General features: G+C 48.8%; 1 protein-coding gene across 2 annotated transcripts; it reads right to left on the bottom strand.

Moving 5' to 3' along the window:
• Positions 1-1,430: 1,430 nt before the first annotated feature.
• RAC1 (Rac family small GTPase 1) lies at positions 1,431-19,216 on the bottom strand. 2 transcript variants are annotated; one of them, XM_055562450.1, is made up of 7 exons: positions 18,936-19,216; positions 10,148-10,219; positions 7,646-7,763; positions 4,273-4,329; positions 2,828-2,890; positions 1,966-2,125; positions 1,431-1,768 (listed from the first exon to the last, which is right to left on the bottom strand). In XM_055562450.1, the coding sequence occupies exons 1-7, from the start codon at positions 18,968-18,970 to the stop codon at positions 1,638-1,640; spliced, it is 636 nt and encodes a 211-aa protein (XP_055418425.1). In that variant the 5' UTR covers positions 18,971-19,216; the 3' UTR covers positions 1,431-1,637. The 2 variants fall into 2 exon arrangements, with proteins under 2 accessions (XP_055418425.1, XP_055418426.1); XM_055562451.1 differs by lacking the exon at positions 4,273-4,329 and having other exon boundaries at positions 18,936-19,209.
• Between the last annotated feature and the right edge of the window lie 425 nt (positions 19,217-19,641).

Genomic DNA, 19,641 nt, shown 5'->3' with positions numbered 1-19,641 from the left:
CTTCTCCCCGTGGAGGGACCACTCCCTGTCCCCCCAGCATGAAAACACGACCGTCTCCAACGACCCAGGGTTTTACAGTGAGGCAGGCAGGCAGACAGACACCAGAGGGCAGTTCCCCATGCTCTCAAGAACTCCAGTATTACCAGTCATATGATTCAAGGGTTTATTAAGTCATACATGCAAAACATACTGCTAATCGCGTTAGCAAAAGATCAATGTAAAAACACTCCACAATTCTGCAACTGTCAATTTAAAAAATTTTGTTCTAGTGGTTGAAAGGTCCAAGCTCGTATTCTTGCCAGTGGGTAAGTTGTACAGAACTTCGTTAGCACGAGCACGGGGTTGGCGGAACCTCACAGACCCCAAGGAACACCGTTAGGGCAAGGACAGGAAGCGTGTGCACGCAGTGAGGCAGAGGGGTCAGCGTCGCTACTCACGGGCAGTGTTGGTCATCTGGCCAGTGACGCTGAGGCTTACAGTTGAGGAATATCTGAAGTATCTTAAAAACCATAAAGCTGCAACACGTGATTTTATAACCTAGTTACTAGAAAACTAAGGAGAGCACTTATTAGCTTTGAATAAAGCAACATGAAAACAGGAGTGCACTTTTACTAACCTACAAAAAAATTTTCTAATGCATATTCAGAAAGATTTTATAATATAAGGAGGCATATTGCTCATTAAGAATGAGTTCTATAAGAAAAGCACTTACTAAGTTAGCAACTATGAGGATAACCAGGTCAGAGATGATTAAATGCCCAATTTCAGAAGGGGTGGGCAGGTTTAAGGAAAAGCTTAAGAAAACACTCACTGATAATACCGACCTTTCTTCATCTACCGCATTTGACAGAAATTAACCTTTTAAAACTTTTACCCGTGATGCTTTTAATAGTTTTAATGATTACGTGTACAGTGTAGTGTAAATTAATCTCCACATTTTGTCAAAATACTGTCTCCATTCTTTGATCCCAAGTGTTCCACACACTCCACCCCAGGGCACCCACGGACAGAGCAGAACACTCCATCGCAGGGAGCACGGGATAAGAGTTCTGTTCAGAATCTCACAAAAGCTAAAACACGAACTCGTTTTTAAAAATCTCACTACAAAATCAAAAAGACCGATCCAAAGAGTGAGCTGCTGGCTCGTGCGCTCTGACGTCCAGTACAGCGTTAGGGAGTGAACGTGGGCCGCTGCCGTGACTCGTTACGTGCGGCGTTTCAGCAAGGAGGCTGTGCGCGCTCTTCTCGCCTGAAACTCGCCAGCGAGGCTTTGCACCTCCCGCCTCCAAAGCTACAGTCTCTTCCGGACCAAGGTCTTTCCACAGCGTAGCGCTTAGTGTTCTCAGCCCAACAATGCAACTTAGTGCACAGGGTATTTTGGCAACTCTGAGCAAGAATAGGGGCTTTGAAAAATAAGGCTTTAAGGAAGCTTGTCATTTTAGGGCTGAACTTTAATAGAATGTGAAAGTTTGAACTCGTACACTTTAAACAAACAAAACCTAGAAATTACTGATTGGTTCAAAACGGTTTTATGGAAAAACTAATCTGTAACAAAAACTTGGCATTGAGTGCGAAGGCTCCACCGTTTGAGCAAAGCAAACCAAGGGTCCTGGGGGCGGACGGTGGGGGGCGGACGTTCACAAGAGCAGGCACTTCCTCTTCCGCTTCTTGACGGGGGGTGGGCAGAGAACCGCCCGGATCGCCTCATCAAACACTGTCTTGAGGCCCCGCTGCGTGAGCGCCGAGCACTCCAGGTATTTGACGGCACCTGTGGGAAACACAGCCTCACCCTCAGATCGGGGCGCAGTGGCTCCCCCTCCCTGACCTGAGCACGGAGGGCCCTGCTTGGCCCGGTCAGTCCCGGAAGGCAGGCCAGACCCCGGCGCCACTGCCCCAGGTGGCCTCCAGCCTCCACCACGAAAATAAAAGCGGGTGAAAGCATGCGTGACAATGGGGGTCTCATACCGATCTCCTTGGCCATGGCCAAGCCCTGCGGGTAGGTGATGGGCGTCAGCTTCTTCTCCTTCAGCTTCTCGATCGTGTCTTTATCGTCCCTCAGGTCAAGTTTCGTCCCCACCAGAATGATGGGTGTGTTGGGACAGTGGTGTCGCACTTCCGGGTACCACTAGGCGCCGAGACAGGACCCAGTCACCTCTCTCCTTTAGGAACCCGCTCGTCTGAACTACACCGCATGGGGCCCACCTGTGCTCACCACCCGCTCCATCACCGCGTCCCCTCCGCCTGGCTCACCCCTCTAGAATCACTGCCTGGCTGTGGCATGAAGAGCGGCCTCGGGACCCACGACCCCCTGGACAGCTCTCCTCAGTGAGGGTGAGAGCAAGAGCAGGGAGGACTGCCCCCAGCCACCTGGTTTCCAGTAATACAGGCGAGTTCCTAAGTCATCACAAAATCCCCCTGCATCCAAAGGATGAGCACACATCTATCCCGACCCAGGCCTCAGCTCTGCCGCTATGACCCCCACCAGACACGCCCCTGGGCCCAACTGAAGGGCCTCACACCCCCCAGCCTCACTCAGTTCATGAAACATGCCAGAGTATGAAGTATGGACATTACTTTTATTACACCAGCTCCAAAGTGCTTCATTATTTTCACAAGGACACAGCACTTCTGAATCAGACCTGAATCTTCAGCACACAGCGTGCCCAAGGCATACACCTAAAAAACCTATTACCTGTATCAAAATCTGCCTAAGCCGTAGAAATAAGTAACTGAACGTTTCTATCAGTAAATGGTATTTTACTTTTTAATATTTCTTCCCAAGACTGACATTATGTAACTGAATATTTTCCTAAAAAATCCCACTTACCTTTGCACGAACATTTTCAAATGATGCAGGACTCACGAGAGAAAAGCAAATTAAGAATACATCCTATAAAAAGAAAACACAAGGAGCTGTTGGGGAGAGTCCACAGCGAGGAAGGCACTTTGTTTCTCAGCGCAGCTGGGGGCGGACCACAAGCCCAGGGCAACGCGGCGCACAGCGGCCGTGGTGCGAGCCTGCTCCTGACACCCCCCAGCGCGGCCAGCCGCCCAGACCAGACCCAGCACGCGAAGCGCCCGTCGGGAGAAGGGGAGTGGGGGACAGAATACGGTCAGTTACTCAGGCTACAGAACGACATCTGATTCAGGCTCCAGGAGGCCTCTGTCCCACCCTTCCCACTCCCACCGGAATTAACGTGACGCTCAGTTACTACACAGGGACAAGGTCAAGTGTCAGGGTCCTACACCAATACTTCTATTAAAAAACATTACCTACAAATGGTCCGCTTTTCACTAAGCTCCCTACCAGAATGTTAAGTACATTTTCACAAGGTCACAGGATTCCAGTTAAACTGCTTCTTACACATTGCCATCCGCCCCGGCACCAAGGCCGGGCGCCCCTCGGGGAGGAGGACAGTCTCGGGCGGAGGCGGCGTCTCGCTGGCGGTCAGAGCTCCTGAGGCCAAGCACGGCCTCTGGAGAACCTACAGTGAATCGTGGAAGGGCCTAAACTTGGACGATCCTGGGGCTCCAATGCTCAGCACTCCATACTCCCACTGTGGGGGGCGCAGGTCTGATCCCCAGTCAGGGAATGAAGACCCCGCATGTCACATGGCACGGCTCCCCAAAAAGTGAAATTTAAGTATCTCCCTAAATGCCTAAGAGTTTCTAACATGCCCGGTTTATGAAACATTGCCCTGGAAAACTATGCTACGTGGTGAATGGGCACAGTCCCCGCCAACACCTCCTGTTCATCCAGTTGATCTCTTGCACCTGAAAGGGAAGGAAGAGCATCCCACAAGAGCTGCTGGTCAACGACATCAAAGGCCAGCGCATGCACGAGCGTGTCCGAGAGTCCCCGCCACCCGGGCTGATCACGACACCCCCAAGCAGGGCGGTGAGCTCCCCAGCACGCAGCCACGCCCCACAGGCCCCGCACCAGACACCAAAGCGGGAGGAAGGAAGGAGCGCCCGCCGTGGGTGAGTCCTGCTCCCGCCAAGCGCTGGGGCTGGGTGAGCCGCAGCGGGGGGCCTCCGCGCCCCTTCCCCGGGGGGGCCCTGCTCGACACCCCGCCTGGCCCTCGGGAGGGGCAAGAGGCAGTTCCCGGACTGCTGGACTGCAACCAGAAGGCAGGCTGTCCCGCAAACCCCCCACCTTGAGTAGATCAAACAAAGCACTCAAGGAGTGTGAGGCTCAACAGGAAATCCTAGGAAAACTAAGTGAACCGAGAGAATAGATAAAGCTTGAAGTCGATCGAAAGTTTTACATACGGCAATCGGCTTCTCTTTGCCCCTGGAAGGTATTTCCTTACCATACGTTTCTCCAACCTAGTAATGCACAAGAACTTTGTTTGAGTTTAGTAAAAAGCGAGAAGAAAGCCAATATAACCCACTACCTAGTCTTCATCCGAATCCTGTCTCGACCCTCCCAAGGGACCTAAAGCACATGCTGATCCAGCGCACCCGTGATGCCAGGCGCTGCTGAACCGCTCCGTCGCCCTGGCCCACGGGGCACAAGGTGCTTGGGAAGGTCAGAGACGGGGAGACCCAAGACAGGAAATCCTGGGTGGGGGACACACAAAGAGGCTCCTTCCCCCAGAACCAGCACGGTGCCCACCAAGCCCCAGCTTCTGCTCAGTGTGAAAGGGGCATCCTTCCCTCAACAAGGGCGCCCGTGAGCGACCGCACACCCTCCAAGCTCCCAGGCCAGGTTCTCGGACACGAGCCCAGCTGAAGCCAGCAGAAGTGCCCATCTGTACAGCAGGCCTCCCGGCCGGGACACTGTTCCAGAAGGTGGCCGGGTCTGAGGGATGCGACCTCACAGGGTGCAGCTCGAACCCAGGGACCTGCTCTGCTGAAAGAACAGCGCTGCTGTCCCGAGCACATGGCGGGCCCGCCCGCAGGTGACCGCGCTGCCGTGTTTATCACCAGCTTTCAACTCACTCCTCTGTTCCTGTAGAAACAGAAAGACTTGCTCTCCAGCAACAAAGAATCTGGAATTCTCGAATCAAAAGAAAGGCAGCTGAGACAACTATTGTAATTTCATCTCCCCTACTCTTCTCCGATTTACAATCTAGAGCGAACGTCAATTTCTCTCACTACCCGGCTTTACTCTACAGGCTCTTTCGGAAGCCTGGTCCTCGCAAAGCCTGGACGTGACGCCAAAGCTTCGCAATGACGCGGGGACTCACGGGGTCCACTCCAAATACTCAGCGTCAAAACACCCTCTGCCACATCTGCCCTACCCTCTCCCACTCTTCAGAACATCTTTCTGATGGAGGAGAGATGCCTTCCATCCTACATTAGTTAACACGATGCCATCCGCCTGCTCCTTCCTCCTTCCTTTTTCTGCCTGCAGCCCAAACATGGCTGGAAGAAAGCCCAGCGCCTCAGACTACTAAGGCTCAAGTGTCCCACTGGCCCTTCCGAGTGGGTCAGGGCAGACTCGAGGATGAGCCAGAGACAGGCCTACAGGACGAACAGCCAAACCAGAGACCAGGTGTCATTTAGTACCAAATCCAGAGGTTTCTCTTTGCCAAAACTAAATCCAGTGCCAGGCTGCCACTTCCAGGGCCAGCTCCCCGTGGCAGGACACCCAGCCCAAAGGAAGACCTTTCAGGCCCCAGTATCTCAGCACTCAGGGGCTCCCCCTCAGTAACCAACACAACCTGCTCATCCTCCAAGGAGTCAGGCAGACTGAGCTGTATCAACCAGCTGGGGGCTTGTCCCCGGCGCCTAAGCAGCGGGTCACACACGGCGGTGCAGGCATCCATAGGAAGTGGCCCACCACCCTCCTGAGGCGGACGTGGGAGGTCCAAGTCCAGGCCCCAGGAGGATAACACCCGCTTGGATTTCAGGCCCCACTCACTGAAGCTTGATTCCATCAGTCACTGATCTAGTGTGCTCAGCACACACAGTGCAAATCTTGCCAGATCACCTTGGACTCACTGCGACTGACTGCCTCCGAGAAAGAGGCCACACCCGTCCCTGGACGCCCTGAGTCACAGGAGGCAGTTCTCCTTTCTCAGAAGTGACCTCCCACCTTCCAGATGGGATCCAGTTGATTGAGGATCCTACTCTACCCCTAGAGAAGGAAATGGCAACCACTCCATGGACGGAGGAGTCTGGCGGGCTACGTAGTCCATGTGGTCATAAGAGTCAGACACGACTTAGCAACTAAGCAAGCCAAGCGGCCTACTCTACCACTCAATGCAAATCCCACTGAAATCTGGACTCAGCAAGGAGCCACTTGGTATAGAGTACTTCGCTAAATGTACTGAAGAATTCAAAGTTTTTTGGTGATTATTGGCTCATTTTTAACAGATAATCACAGTTCACTTTTACTCACAGATTATCTGAAAAGCCAGCCCATTCAAGCCTCCCAGTTTATGGTTTTGATCTCTGCTGACCACTGTTCCCAGAACTCAGATAAAGGACAATCAGCAAAAATCTATAGCTCTAAAAAACTGTCCTTGACAATTCCTCTAGCAGAAAAGCAAACGGAAAAGACAATGACTTCTGCTTAGAAACAGCCATATTTCAAACACAAAAAAACAAGCTTTGGGTAGACTAGAATGAATTCATTCTTTTCACTCACACTCACTCCTCAGAACAAAGGGATACTTCAATCAGTCTCGAGGTGGAGGCCGGCCCTCTGGGGGACGTCTCCCTGATCCTGAGCCCTCCTGGAGGCACCTGGGAACTGAGGGGGCCTCCGGCTCCGCCAGCACAGCTGCGCAAGCACAGGGAAGAGCCCAAGGCAGACACACGCCCAGGACTGTCCCAAGGGCTCCGCCTCACCAAGCCTGCAAGGGAGCAGGGCAGGATTCAAGGTGGAGACACCCACCCTGACACAGCGCGGAAGGCGCGATCTGAAGCCCAAGAATTTGCTCAACTGCCTCTGTGCAAACTTCCCCATCCAGGTAGTCACAAAGTTGTCTTTAAAAGCACTTTTAACACAAAGGAGAGACATGTAACAAGAAGGAAATAGCACAAATAAGACAACTGCTTATTTAGAGAAAACTGGCTTTGGACCACATGTCCACCAGCTTACTGGCCTAACTGTAAGCAGCCGGTATAGAGACCAGCTAGTTAGCTGATGTGCAGGCAAGCCCAAGCTAGCGGCTGCCGGACTGGACACAGCAGACACGTTATAAAACTGAAACTTCCACTTTCTTAAGAAGATTTAGGTTCTAAAGCTGCAAAAATATATTTTATAGAAAAACTATTAAATCAATAGGATTAGTTACTAACTTGATCTAAAGAAGCCTTCATCTTCACTGCTTAATTTGCTTCTGTGGCACAAAACTGTCACAAAGCAAACTAATCTGGAAGCTAACTGTTCTTAAAACAGTTTTGCCAAAACATAACAGCACCTATTTTGCATGGCTATGCCAAAATGGCACGGAAGAACATACACTGCACACCACCAGAGTCAATACTGAGGACACGCAAAGCGCACAAACAAGCAGACAAAGCCCCGGTCTGCATCTAGGCAGATACTCACTACTGAAGTGGTTCAACGTTATTTGTTATTACTCGGCATACCCAAAAGATGGCAATATAGGCAAATCGAGAGGTGGTATGAATTAATGAAACCGTGAGGACGTGTAAAGGACACTCTAAAATCATTCAGGCTCCTTACTGTCTGCGGGTAGGACAGGGGGCGTAATCGGTCATAATCTTCTTGTCCGGCTGTGTCCCACAAGCCCAGATTCACGGGTTTTCCATCCACCATGACATTGGCAGAGTAGTTGTCAAAGCTGCGGAACAGAGGGAAAACGGTTAACCTCCGGCCGAGGAGCCAGGCACCCCTGGGGCTGAGCAGGGCCAGGCGGGGCCGCGAGAGCGGACGGCCAGGCCAGAGGATGCCCAGCCCCGCCGGCAGGCGCGCAGTGGAGAGAAACAGGAGCTGGGGTGTGGGGGCACCACTGAGACACAAGCACGAGCTACTGAATTTAACCAGAACAGGTCTCTGTCGGCATCAGAAACCTGCCTGCCCATGAAGAAGAGAACACTGAGGTCTCTCCCCAGGAAGAAATGCAAGTATCCAAACCCCAAGGGCTGGGTGTTCCGTGCACACGAGGGTCACCCTCAGTTAGGGGTCCCCAGCAGGGCTGCACTGGCCATGTTTCCAGAACAGACCCTGCTCCCCTGACCTGGGTGGAGGCTGGTCCCCAGCTGAGCCTTGGTAATCCACCCTAAGACCTGTGTGCAGGGTTAACACAAAGCAAGTCGGATACGAGAAGCTATTGGGTAACGTTTTCAAAGTTTCACACATGGGTTTAAATTAATTTGAGGCTGCTACACACAAATGAATTACCTATAATAGGAGGAAGCCCAGAAAGCCTATAGGCTGACAGGGAGAAATAAGGAGGACATTAAAAAATTACGCTGAGTGCCATGGAGTAGTTCACTGACACCTGGGATTGCAAGGTGAACAGGGGCACCTGCTGAGCAGAACGCGATGTATTAGCCTTTAAAGTCAGGTCCCAGAATTGATTTTCACATACTTAAGACTAAAGCTTAGGATCTTACTACACTATGACAACAAAGTCATGGTCTGAGTAGGTTCCAGTGTGATTTATACAAGTTCATGACCAAACCTGCTTTCATACAGAAAAGGATGTATGAAAAAACATGCTGTACTTCTACTTCAGTGAGAAGAGGAAATATTATTCAATAAGTGGTACAAAAACGGTATAAGAATCTGCAAAAAAGAATCAGGTGCTTGCCTCTTGCCATACCAAAAAATACACTCCAAGTGAATGAAAGATAAAAACTAGAGCTATAAAAACCTGGGGGGGAGGGGAGGGGAAACTAGGGAATATTTTTTAATAAGACATTAAACTCAGGGAAGAGGGAGAAATGGCATATTTATATAAAAATGCAGAGAATATTATGAGTTCAAAGACAAGTGAGAGACAGAGGGATAAGTATTTTTCACACACAGAAGTTCCATCAGTACAGAGAACTTCCAGTTGGACAATAAGCAAGGGATTTTGACAGGCAATTCACAGAAGATTAGGCATGGACAGGAAACACAAGGTTTCAACCTCACCGGTGACCAGAAATGCAAATAAGGCGGTCACAGTTTTCAGCCCATGTTCACCACAGTGGGTAGGAAAGGGCTGTTTCCGTCACCGCTGCTCAGTGACAGCATTTGGAACAGCAACCGCGCAGCATCTCCTGAAGCTTAAGACATCCCACTCCTTCTGATTTGCCGCAGTTCCTCCAACAATCTATCACGTGTGCACAAAGACGTGTGCAACGATGTGTGCACAGCACTGTTTGCAAGTGACCGGAGTCGGGCCCACCACAGGACCTCCAAGTCATCTACAGCTCTACCTACACGTGGAGACGAGGGAAGTCCCCACCACAAATTTTGGACAGTTTGATTCCACTTACACCCACACACACAGGACGCTTAGGCCGAGTGCGGTGCTAAGGAGGTGAGCACCGTGCGAACGGAGCGCCTCCGCCCCAGTGGGCGGTGAGGATCCCAGTCCCGGCCCGGGCGCAGCCTGGAAGCTCCCTGGTGACCATCAGCAGAGAGGCCCTTTTCTGTCCCCACCCGAGTCTGCTGCCAAAAAGGGACCCCGCAGCTCAGCAGCTGGTCCTCCCATCCGCGCCCCCAGCCTACACCTCCCACACACAGCCACACCCCCCACACACAGCCGCACCCCACACACACAGCCACACACACCCTGGTTTCAATTCCAAAGCCCAAAAGTCAACAATGACATGTAACCGTTGGACTGCTCGCCAGAAAAGGCCAATTAAACCATAATAGACTCTTTGTTCCAGTTCCTTGACCCTTTACACAGAAAGCCACTTATCTGAAACTCTTACACTATCCAGTCTCTGAACTTCAAAGGTGGTTTAACTTTCATTTCCTAAATATCTGAAAATCAATTAGGAAAGCTGTGTGCTTTGTCATCATGCAGAAACTATATTAAAAAAAGATAAAGTTATTTTTTAAAAGCCCAAATACCTTATAATTAGACCTCAATGATTAAGAGGAAAATAACCACCTCTCTTCACTTAAGGATTTAGAAAGGCAGAGCAGAAGAAAGGTCAATGGAATCCAAAAAAAACACAACACTATCACTGCCAAGTTAATCCCGGGTTAACTCCAGATACTTACACAGTGGGGATATATTCTCCAGGGAATGCATTGGTAGTGTAACTGATCAGGAGGCAAGTCTTACCCACAGCTCTACAGAGACAGGAAAAAAAAAAATGATGTTAAGTTCCTTAGTCAACATAAGTGCAATCTGAGCTTTCATTATTCAGTGAAAATAACTTACAGAAAAATCAGGACGTATACATCAAATATTAAAGCATTAAAGAAAACAGTTTCTAAGACCTTTTACTTAATACTATTTTTATCCTGACATGTAAAGCAAACAAACTAGAATTACTCAGAAGGGCAGCGTCTGGAGGCTTCGCAGTTTTCAGTTCTAGGTGTTTGCGCTGGTTGACGAGAAACAGTTGTTGGTAAGCACAAGGTTCAAGAGGAACGGTATTTTTAAACTGGAAGTCTTGGGATTCCCTGGTGGTCCAGTGGCTAAGACCGCGCTGCCACTGCAGGGGCCTGGGTTCGATCCCTGTTGAGAGAACTAGATCCCAGATGCTGCAGCTACGAGTTCACATGCCACAACTAAAGATGCTGCGGGCCGAAACGAAGACCTGGTGCAGCCAAATAAATCAATAAAAAAATAAATAAAATGAAAAAATAAACAAGTCTCTTCTGCAAACACCTCTAGAAGGCTTTCATCAAGCATCTGCAAATCGGGAGGTGGGGGGGGGGGGTTCAGAATTGGGAACACGTGTACACCCGTGGCGGATTCATGTTGATGTATGGCAAAACCAATACAATACTGTAAAGTAATTAACCTCTAATTAAAATAAATAAATTTAATTTAAAAAAAGAATCTGCAAATCTACCCTCAAGTTATTCCGATGAATACTAACATGCAGACACAGCTCTCCTCTCAAACGTCCACCGTTGCCATCTGCTGCCTCCGAGGGGCGGCTCAAACCCCGCCGCCTCCCTCAAGCCTTCCCCCTGGCCAGCAGAGAGGCCAGGTCTCTAAAGAGAGCGCTTAGTCACCCATACCACACACCACTGCCTGCTACTTCATCTGCATTCCTGTGCCGCCTCCCCACCCCCACCCTCAAATCTCACCATAAACTTTTGGAGCAAGCAGTTAACACACTATGTTCCAGACAGATTAATGAAGGGCTCAGGGACAGTGGAGTAAATCTCCCAAACAGCTGTGCAGAGAACTAGCAGAGAAAAGCGTAGGAACACAGGAGGGCCTCCCACACACAGCTGCAAGCCGGCACAGGGTACCAGGGCGGTGAGGAAAGGCTCCCAACCACTTGAGAGGAGTATCCCCTGGTCGGGAAGACCCTCTGAAGGCGGAAACGGCACCCCACTCCAGCATCCTTGCTGGGAAATCCCATGGACAGAGGAGCCTGGCGGGCCACAGTCCATGGGGGTCGCAAAAGAGTAGGAATTAGCAATTGACCAACAAAACCACCTAAACGTTAAGTTGATCACTGCACCATTAGCCAACAGGTGCGTGCATGCCAAGTTGCTCGGTCGCGTCCGACTCTTGCGACCCCATGGACTGTAGGCCACCAGGCTCCTCGATCCATGGGATTGTCCAGGCAAGAATACTGGAGTGGGTGGCCATGCCCTCCTCCAGAAGATCTTCCAGACCCAGGGATCAAACCCGTCGGCTCCTGCACTGCAGGCGGATTCTTTACCACTGAGCCACTGCAGATACCTAGCTGACACACAGCCTCCAAATTGTACAACACTCCCACGGCAGCCTTGGGGCCTTCTCAGAGTCCCTGGCCTCACTCACCAAACAAGCGCTCCTCGCAGGCCCGGCTCCCTGCGCTCCCCTGTGGCTCACCAAGGCCACGGGACACACTGGCGTGCAGGAGTCCCAAGACTTTGCTGTTCAATCTCGACTGCTATCAATTAGGACAACCATAAAGAAGTTGAGTGCTTTTCTATTTTCCTTACACTCTTAGCTTAAGGCAAAAACCGCTCAACAAGGGCAGATTACAGGCCCAGGCGGTCCTGCCCATACTTGCTTCACTCATAACATTATTAAGGCTTAACAAAAGCTGGAACTCCCCCACCCCAAGACCTCACAGTCAAACATGACATCATCAGGGGCTGCTGTCCAACTCCTAAAGACTTTCTAAACAGAAATGACTCACTGGCCATACATTTTGTTAAAAGCTTAGAATGTTAAATAAAAAAGAACCTGAATGAGATTCAAAGTCACTACCCGGATGTGTGACCCACAGGCAACTCTACCACTTACTGGCTGAATTTTTAAGTTTCAACTTCCTTATGCCTTGGTTCTCTCAACTGTAAGATGGATGCAAAACTACCGACTTCATCCCAAAACTATGTGAGCAGTGATTCAATTTCAGTCTACACCAACAATCTGCATGGTATGCCAGGAGTATACTGGGTGCTAAAGACACTGTCGTGGGGATCTCATGGGACTCAGGCAGTTTTAGTAAGCTAAAAAATGAAGCACGTGTTCATTACATAACATTTTAGATGTGATAAGCGTTGTTAAAGATGTTCTGGAAAGGTACAGCACAGGGATCTAACCTTGTCTTGGGGGCAGAGGAGGCTGCAACATCACTGAGGCTGATGAGTGGGACACAGAAGGGAGGAACATTCTAGGCAAAAGCACAGCATGTAGGGAGGCCCAGACTGCAGGAAGGCCAGTAAAACTTGAGGATGAAGAAGGGGGAAGTGGCAGAGGGAACTTTGAAGAGGCTGTCATTTCTTCTCAAGACCTGGAACTTGATCCTACTTGGGAGGTGACAGAAGATTTTTAGTTGCCAAGAAATCATTAGATTTGCATTTTCAGAAGAAGCCTCTCTGGGCAGTGTGGCAAGAGGACTCAAGAAGCTGAGACTGGGGGCAGAAAACAAGGAAGCAGCTCCCGCTGTGTTCCAGGAACTGATGCTGTGGCCTGGACCACGGCGGGGGTTTTAGGGTGCAGAGGAGCAGGCTGTTCAGAGAGCTACCAGGACAGGAGGCAGGATAAACAGAGCGCAGCCAGGGGCTGCAGTGGCAGCTGAGGGAGCGCGCGCTTTAAGGCTACGAAGAGTGAGTATCTTTTCAAAACCGCAAGTGCTGCTGTCTAAAAATGTTACTAGTCATCACCTCTTAATGTCACAGGAAGCAGCTCCGAAGGTTTTAAATGCTGCGTTAAAAGCATCCCAGTTTCACTTCTAGATCCCTCCTAAGGCTCTTGTATGTATGAGGAACAAAGCAATTACAAACACCAATTGTGTTAAATACGCCAAAATCTCCTTTCCTGAAACTTGATCTTCAGCTGAGGCTTCATCTTTTGAAAGGTTTAGCTGTAAAGGACCCCAAGGTACTGGTATCACCTGATAGTAATTGGAAATTTTATTACCAATCATCCTTTAGATATAAACATGCATTCTCTAAGAAAATTAGTAAAGTATAAAGTTCTGACTTTTAAATAAGTACATGTCCAACTTTTGATTTAAATGTTTACTTAATTTTAAAAACAGAGGAAAATGAGAAAGAAAAGGGTTATTTACCTCCCATTAGTGTTTATTCAATCCTGTTAAACACACTCCACAAATAAATGCTACAAGCTACAGGCCACAGTCAACAGCGGCTCTAGACAGAGTCACGCTTCTTCCACAGGAGAATGGAGCGGCATCTGGTTAGTCTTTGACTTGACACTGCTGCGGAATTTCTGGAAGCTACTATTTACTTTGGAATTTTCAATTTTATATATATATAACTGCTCAGTTCACTCACTTTTTAATCTTTTTTCCCCCTCTTATTTTTTTCTTTTTAATCTGTGAAAAATGCTGTAACTCCGGAGAGGGAGCATGAATCTTACTTTACTTATTTGTGATAAATAATCACAACTGCTACTAGCTCTTGTACAGGCTAGAAAGTTGACCAAGTAGATAGAACATACTTATTTCCAGGTTCTAAGTGACAGCAAGTCACCACAACATTTTAATCTAAGGGGAACTGAGCACATTTAAGCATGTGAAATCAATAAATCTGGAAACACTGGCAATTTCCTCCCATTAAAATAGGGATGGACGATCCCTGGTGGTCCAGTGGTTAGGACTTGGCTTCCACTGCCGGGTGGCACGAGTTCCATCCCTGATCCAGGAACTAAGATCGCCACATGCTGCCTGGAACAGCCAAAAAAAAAAATCCAGGAAACTCAAAACCAAGAAGATTCTGCATTGCTTTAAAAAACACCCACTGGTCTCTCAGTAGGACAGAAAAACCAGATTTCTCCAGTGACTACTGTAAGCCTAAATAAGGAACCTGTATTGTTGCCTGAAAGTACCTAGATCGTTTCCCCCAGTTTTACTGAGGTGTAATTGACACACAGCACTATGTAAGTTTAAGGTGTTTAATTTCTATACATCAGGAACTGATTACCACAGTAGGTTTAGTGAACGTCCATCATCTCTTAATGACCCAGCATGAAAGAAATAGAAAATTTTCTCCTTTTGATGGAAACTCTTAGGATTTATTCTCTCAACAACTTTAGTCTATAAGGTACAGCAGTGTTAATTACCCTTTGCTACATTTCATCCCTAGCACTAATTTATAACAGGAAGTTCGTTCCTTCTCACCACCTTCTAATCCTGGGACCCCTAAGAATACCTAGGATCTTAAGAACAAATTAACAGAACAGGATGGATCGTGGATTTTAAGTATCAAATATATAATATACTATAATACTTATTGCATTAATGAAAGACCCTGAATGAAAGTCCTTGATTTATGCTCAGAAATGGGCTTTGGGGACTCTTAACACTAATCCTAAATATATAATTACCCAGAGAGTAAGCTCAGAAACTGTATTAATTAATAGCACAATTTAGTGCTACCAAAACACAAAACCCTAGCTGCAATGCCCCTGACGTCCTGCCACCAACAGGAGACATCCCAACCAACTAACAGAAAGCCAGTCGTTATCACCACGGAGACTCCAAAAAGTTCAGATGCTGAACACCGAAGATACTAGAACATTCAAAGCTGAAGATGTTGCCTCTCACAGAGCTTGAATCTGAAGCAGCCATTACTCGATAATGTCCTAGAACCATCCAGCCTAACCCTGGGGTAGCTAAAGATGCAGAGTTCAAAATCAGGAATTCATATCTGTGTATTACCCCCATTCTCCTTCCAAAATCTTCTGTTATCAAATCCTCTTAAACTATTGCCCCCAAATGGGAACAAATTCCCATGAGAAGAACAGAGCAAACTGTTGATTACAGAACCTAAGTGGTGGGTATGTGAGTGTTCAACACATTATTCTTTCAACTCTTCCATGTTTGACATTTTTCATATTAAGAAGTTGGAGGAAACAGTCCCATCTGGTGATATGTGCTAACTGGCCTGGGAGCAGGATTCCTGGTAAAACACGCCCTTTGCAGGAAGACTACAATTACAAGTTAGAGCTTCCTGGTGATGCAGAGGTGAGAAAGTACAAAGACATAGCTGACTAATGCCAAAGACAATATAAACAGTGGCTTTAAGGTTTCTCAAAACGGATTCCGGACACTCTTCCACTGAACCTAACCCCAAACATTTAGCTGGCATTATCATCTGAAATTTAAAAAAAAAAAAAAAAAATTTATAATACAATATAATTGTACCAACCAAGATCAAATACTAAACGTAAATTTGGGATAAAAACACACAAAGACTTCACGAAGAGCTGAAACGAACTCATGGATCATGCCACAGCTGCTCGTTCAATGAAGTGGGCAGGAGCCAGTGGAGTACATTCCTATCAAGATGACATCATGGAAGGCATTGACCAAGCTCAACTAAAAAAATTCCTGGACAGCAATGTCTAAATTAGACACTGCGCTGGACAGACCTCTAGCGCCATCTGGAATAAAATGGGGGGGAGGGGTCAAGTCACTCACCCCCAGCCCCAAATCAAACAGTCAAAAAAACCCACAATTAAAAATTCATAAATATTTGAATATGAGATGCTGTCTCACCCAAATAAAGCTGAGTGAAAATTGAGGGACAGAGGTCCCCCAAATTAGTCATAAAACCTGTGTTCAGAAGGACAGACTCAGGCTTCATGGAACAATAAACAGAATTAAAAAGTATCAAAACTTATCTCACATTTTATACTCAATACCAACTGAATTGCTGTACAGAAAATAATCCATTAGAAAAATATAGGCTAATTGGTGCTAATTATAATACAGTTAGGACACAGCCTTTAACCATAATTCCCAAGAATATTTTTAAAATAAGGAAGCTTGCAATTTGTGGAACCTCAACGAGTTTGCCCTCCCTGTTTAAACTGCCCCAATTGCCTGAAATTCCACAACATGAAGCAACTTCTTCCCCTCACAAAATTTAGACCTGCACTTTACAGCTTTAACAGTTTTTTAACAAAATATTCCTACAAGGAATATATTTTATTCAGACAAAAGCAGAAAAAAAAATATTTTTGGTGGAAAAAGTATTATCTAGATTGTTCACTGAAGCAATATTTGCTCTATGTTCACCAATAATTTAAAGCATCGATAACACAGCTCAAGGTTTTTTTCATAAAGGTACCTTTCACTTCTAATGTCAACATCAATGTTCAAACACAGCACTGAAAACCTGGCAGAGAGGGTTTCCCCGGCAGCTCAGTGGTAAAGAATCTGCCTGCCGATGCAGAGGACACGGTTCGATCCCTAGTCCGGGAAGATCCCACATGCTGCACAGCTACCAAGCCCAGGCGCCACACTACTGAGCCTGAGCTCGAGAGTCGAGGAGCCGCTACTGAAGCCCGAGCACCCCGACTGGAGAGTACTCCCCCCAAAACTAGAGAAAAGTCCCCACTGCAACAGAAGACCCAGCACAAACAAAAATAATTCTTTTTAAAAACTGACAGAAAACTCAAAGCCACTGTGTTTTATGCCTAACACTCTCTTCACAGAGCCCAGCAGTACCTCCAAGTGATAAAAACAGCAATAATAATGAAGAAATACTGGCATCTGGCCCTCACTAAGCACTGGGGAGGGGCCAGGCGCCTGTGAGGCACTGACTTCCTATCCAGAACCTTGCTGAACCCTCACATTTCCCCCTGAGGCACCTCTCTTGGGGGATGTGCGATCTGCTCAGGGTTTCCCCCCAAGTGGTGAGGTGGGGATTTGATCCCACAGGAGGCATTCAACAAGTATTTGACCAGATAAACAGGCCAATGCAAACAGAGAGGCCCACAATCTGCACCTATGATTGAGTACACCGACTACACCCTATGCTTACATTTCTTGTATTTTTAAATCTTTCAAAGATTATATTCTAGGGTTAGATTATGGATTATCAGTGAGTTGACTTTTTAAAAAATTGGCATGAATTACTGATCCTGCATTTTCTAACTTTTAAAGGAAGTCCATATCATTTACAATGTTCCTAAGACAATGACATATGCTATACTTCAGGAGCAGAAGGATCAAAACGTCACTTAAACGAATTTAGTGATTCCACCCTTAAACCAATTAACTGAACATCCTCCCCACCCCCACCCCCGCAAAATTAAAGCTTTCTTTCAATGAGTTAAAAAAAGAACAAGCCCCATACATATTTCTACGTAGAAACTTACAATTTCTGATTATCTTGACAGAAGCATGAAGTGTTAATAATCTTTCACATTTGTGAGCCTGACAAACCATACAGAGGGCATCTTTTTTTAAAAAAAATCAGTTGTCTGATTGTGCTCAAGGATCTGAATTAGATACAGAAACAAGTTCAAATATCTAATTTACAACGATCTCAAGAAACCGAGATCTGGTAAATTCATCCAGAAGCATAAAAGCACCATCGACCCTAATGACAAGTTTGGGGAACAGGGATTCCACAACTCTCTCTTCAACTTTACAAGACTCCAAATAGGTGCCAGTTGCATTCTGACTTTGTTGCAACTGGTAGTAACTCTTGGAGCCTCCTTATTAACGCTCCTCTAACTCGAGCAATGCTGAGACGCACAATTTTGCTGGGATCACACTGAGATTCTTGTTTCAAGGGGAGAAAAAAAAACTGCATAAGACAAGTCTTGTCTTCCTCGAGGGCCTGGATCCACCACAGACAGTAATGAAAAGACATGCCTTGAGTCACAGGGCAGCTCGGCTCAGGGAGCCTGTTCTGCGACATCCCATACCTAATGCATGAAGCAGAGACCAAGTTTTTTTTTTTTTTCTTTTAAAATGATCCCATCACGTTCAGAGAAAGGAACAGTCTTAATCACACCCAGTTCCTCGCAGCTAGAAATCCTAAAAGTTTCTCCACCTTAATAGCCAACAGTCACTTTTTAAATAATCAGAAAAGTGTCTAAGTACCAGCGGAAGGCACCCCCTGGTAAATCAGTTGAGGGTCCCCACACCAGCCCGTGCGTGCACAGACTCCTCCAATACGACCGACCAGAGACCGCCGGGACCCACGGAAGGTCTCAATGCAGCTCGAGAGGTTATTGGGAAAACCAAGAGAGGATTCTATTTTTTCTTTTCTTTTTTTTAAAGAAAGGCAACTCCGTGAACCCACCCAATCTTCAGGCAAATGAGGGTGGGTGGCGGCGCGGGGCGAGTTCTGCCGGGCGGTCAGCGGCCCGGGAGAAAGCGGGAGGGTGGAGTTCACTTTCCCTCCCGCCGCCGATCGCCGATTCCCTCCCTCCCCCACCGAAAAAAAAAGAGAGCCGGAACCAGGCCCGCGCCCCGGGTCCTGAGGAGGGTGGCGGCTCGCGCCCCCCGCCCCGCGCCCCTGGCCCAGGAGAGGCCCGGCCGGGCCCCAGGCGAACCCGCGGCGCCCGCCCGCCGCCCGGCCCCAGCCCCCGGCACTCGACCCCCGGCCCGGCGCGCGCACTCACCCGTCTCCCACCACCACACACTTGATGGCCTGCATCTGGGCCGCTCGCTGGGCCGCGGCAGCGGCGGCGGCCGGGCGCTGAGGAGAAAGGCGGCGAGCTCGGGGAGAAGCGGGCGGGCGGGCGCGCGGCTGCGGGCGGCAGGGCGCGGGGTGCCGGGGCCGCTGTCCACGCCGCCTCGCCCTCCGCCTACGGAACGCCGGAGCCCAGCGGCAGCCACCACCCAAAGCTGGGGAAAACTGCAGAGAAACAGGAAATGGCCGCTCCACTCACATCCGGCCTCCCCTCCCCCGCGCCGGCGCCGCCGCTCCCAGGCTCCGGGGCGGGGCCGCTGCCGCCCGCGCGGCTCCCGGGCTCCTCTGGGCTTCGGGGGACGCTCGGGAACGTTCGGCAACGCTCGGCTCCGACCGCCGGCCGCGGGGCTCGGAGGGGTGGACCTGCCGCCATCTTTGTGCGCTCGGGTTACGGTCCTGGCCCCACCCCGCGCCACCTGCTCAGGTTCAAGCCCCAGGAGGACCCTGTCTCCCACGAGCCGGTTTCCCCAGCCCCTGACCATCTCTTGTGGGAGGCCATCTGAGAGGTAGTGAAAGCGTTAGTCGCTCAGTAGTGTCTGATTGCGACTCCACGGATACTAGCCCGCCAGGCTCCTCTGTCCATGGGATTCTCCAGGCAAGAATACTGCAGTGGACAGCCATTCCCTTCTCCAGGG

Source organism: Bubalus kerabau, chromosome 23, assembly GCF_029407905.1.
Source record: "Bubalus kerabau isolate K-KA32 ecotype Philippines breed swamp buffalo chromosome 23, PCC_UOA_SB_1v2, whole genome shotgun sequence".
NCBI lineage: Eukaryota > Metazoa > Chordata > Mammalia > Artiodactyla > Bovidae > Bubalus > Bubalus kerabau.
The sequence above is the reverse complement of the archived record's forward strand: the minus strand, read 5'-3'. Positions and strand labels throughout refer to the sequence as shown.

What these genes read in the sequence shown, in the direction of transcription:
- RAC1 (XM_055562450.1), bottom strand. Translation starts at nt 18,970, where the DNA reads ATGCAGGCCATCAAGTGTGTGGTGGTGGGAGACGG. An exon ending in TGTGTGGTGGTGGGAGACGG is followed by an intron (nt 10,220 to 18,935) that starts GTGAGTGCGCGC and finishes CTGTCTCTGTAG; the next exon opens with AGCTGTGGGTAAGACTTGCC. An exon ending in GGAGAATATATCCCCACTGT is followed by an intron (nt 7,764 to 10,147) that starts GTAAGTATCTGG and finishes TCTGTTCCGCAG; the next exon opens with CTTTGACAACTACTCTGCCA.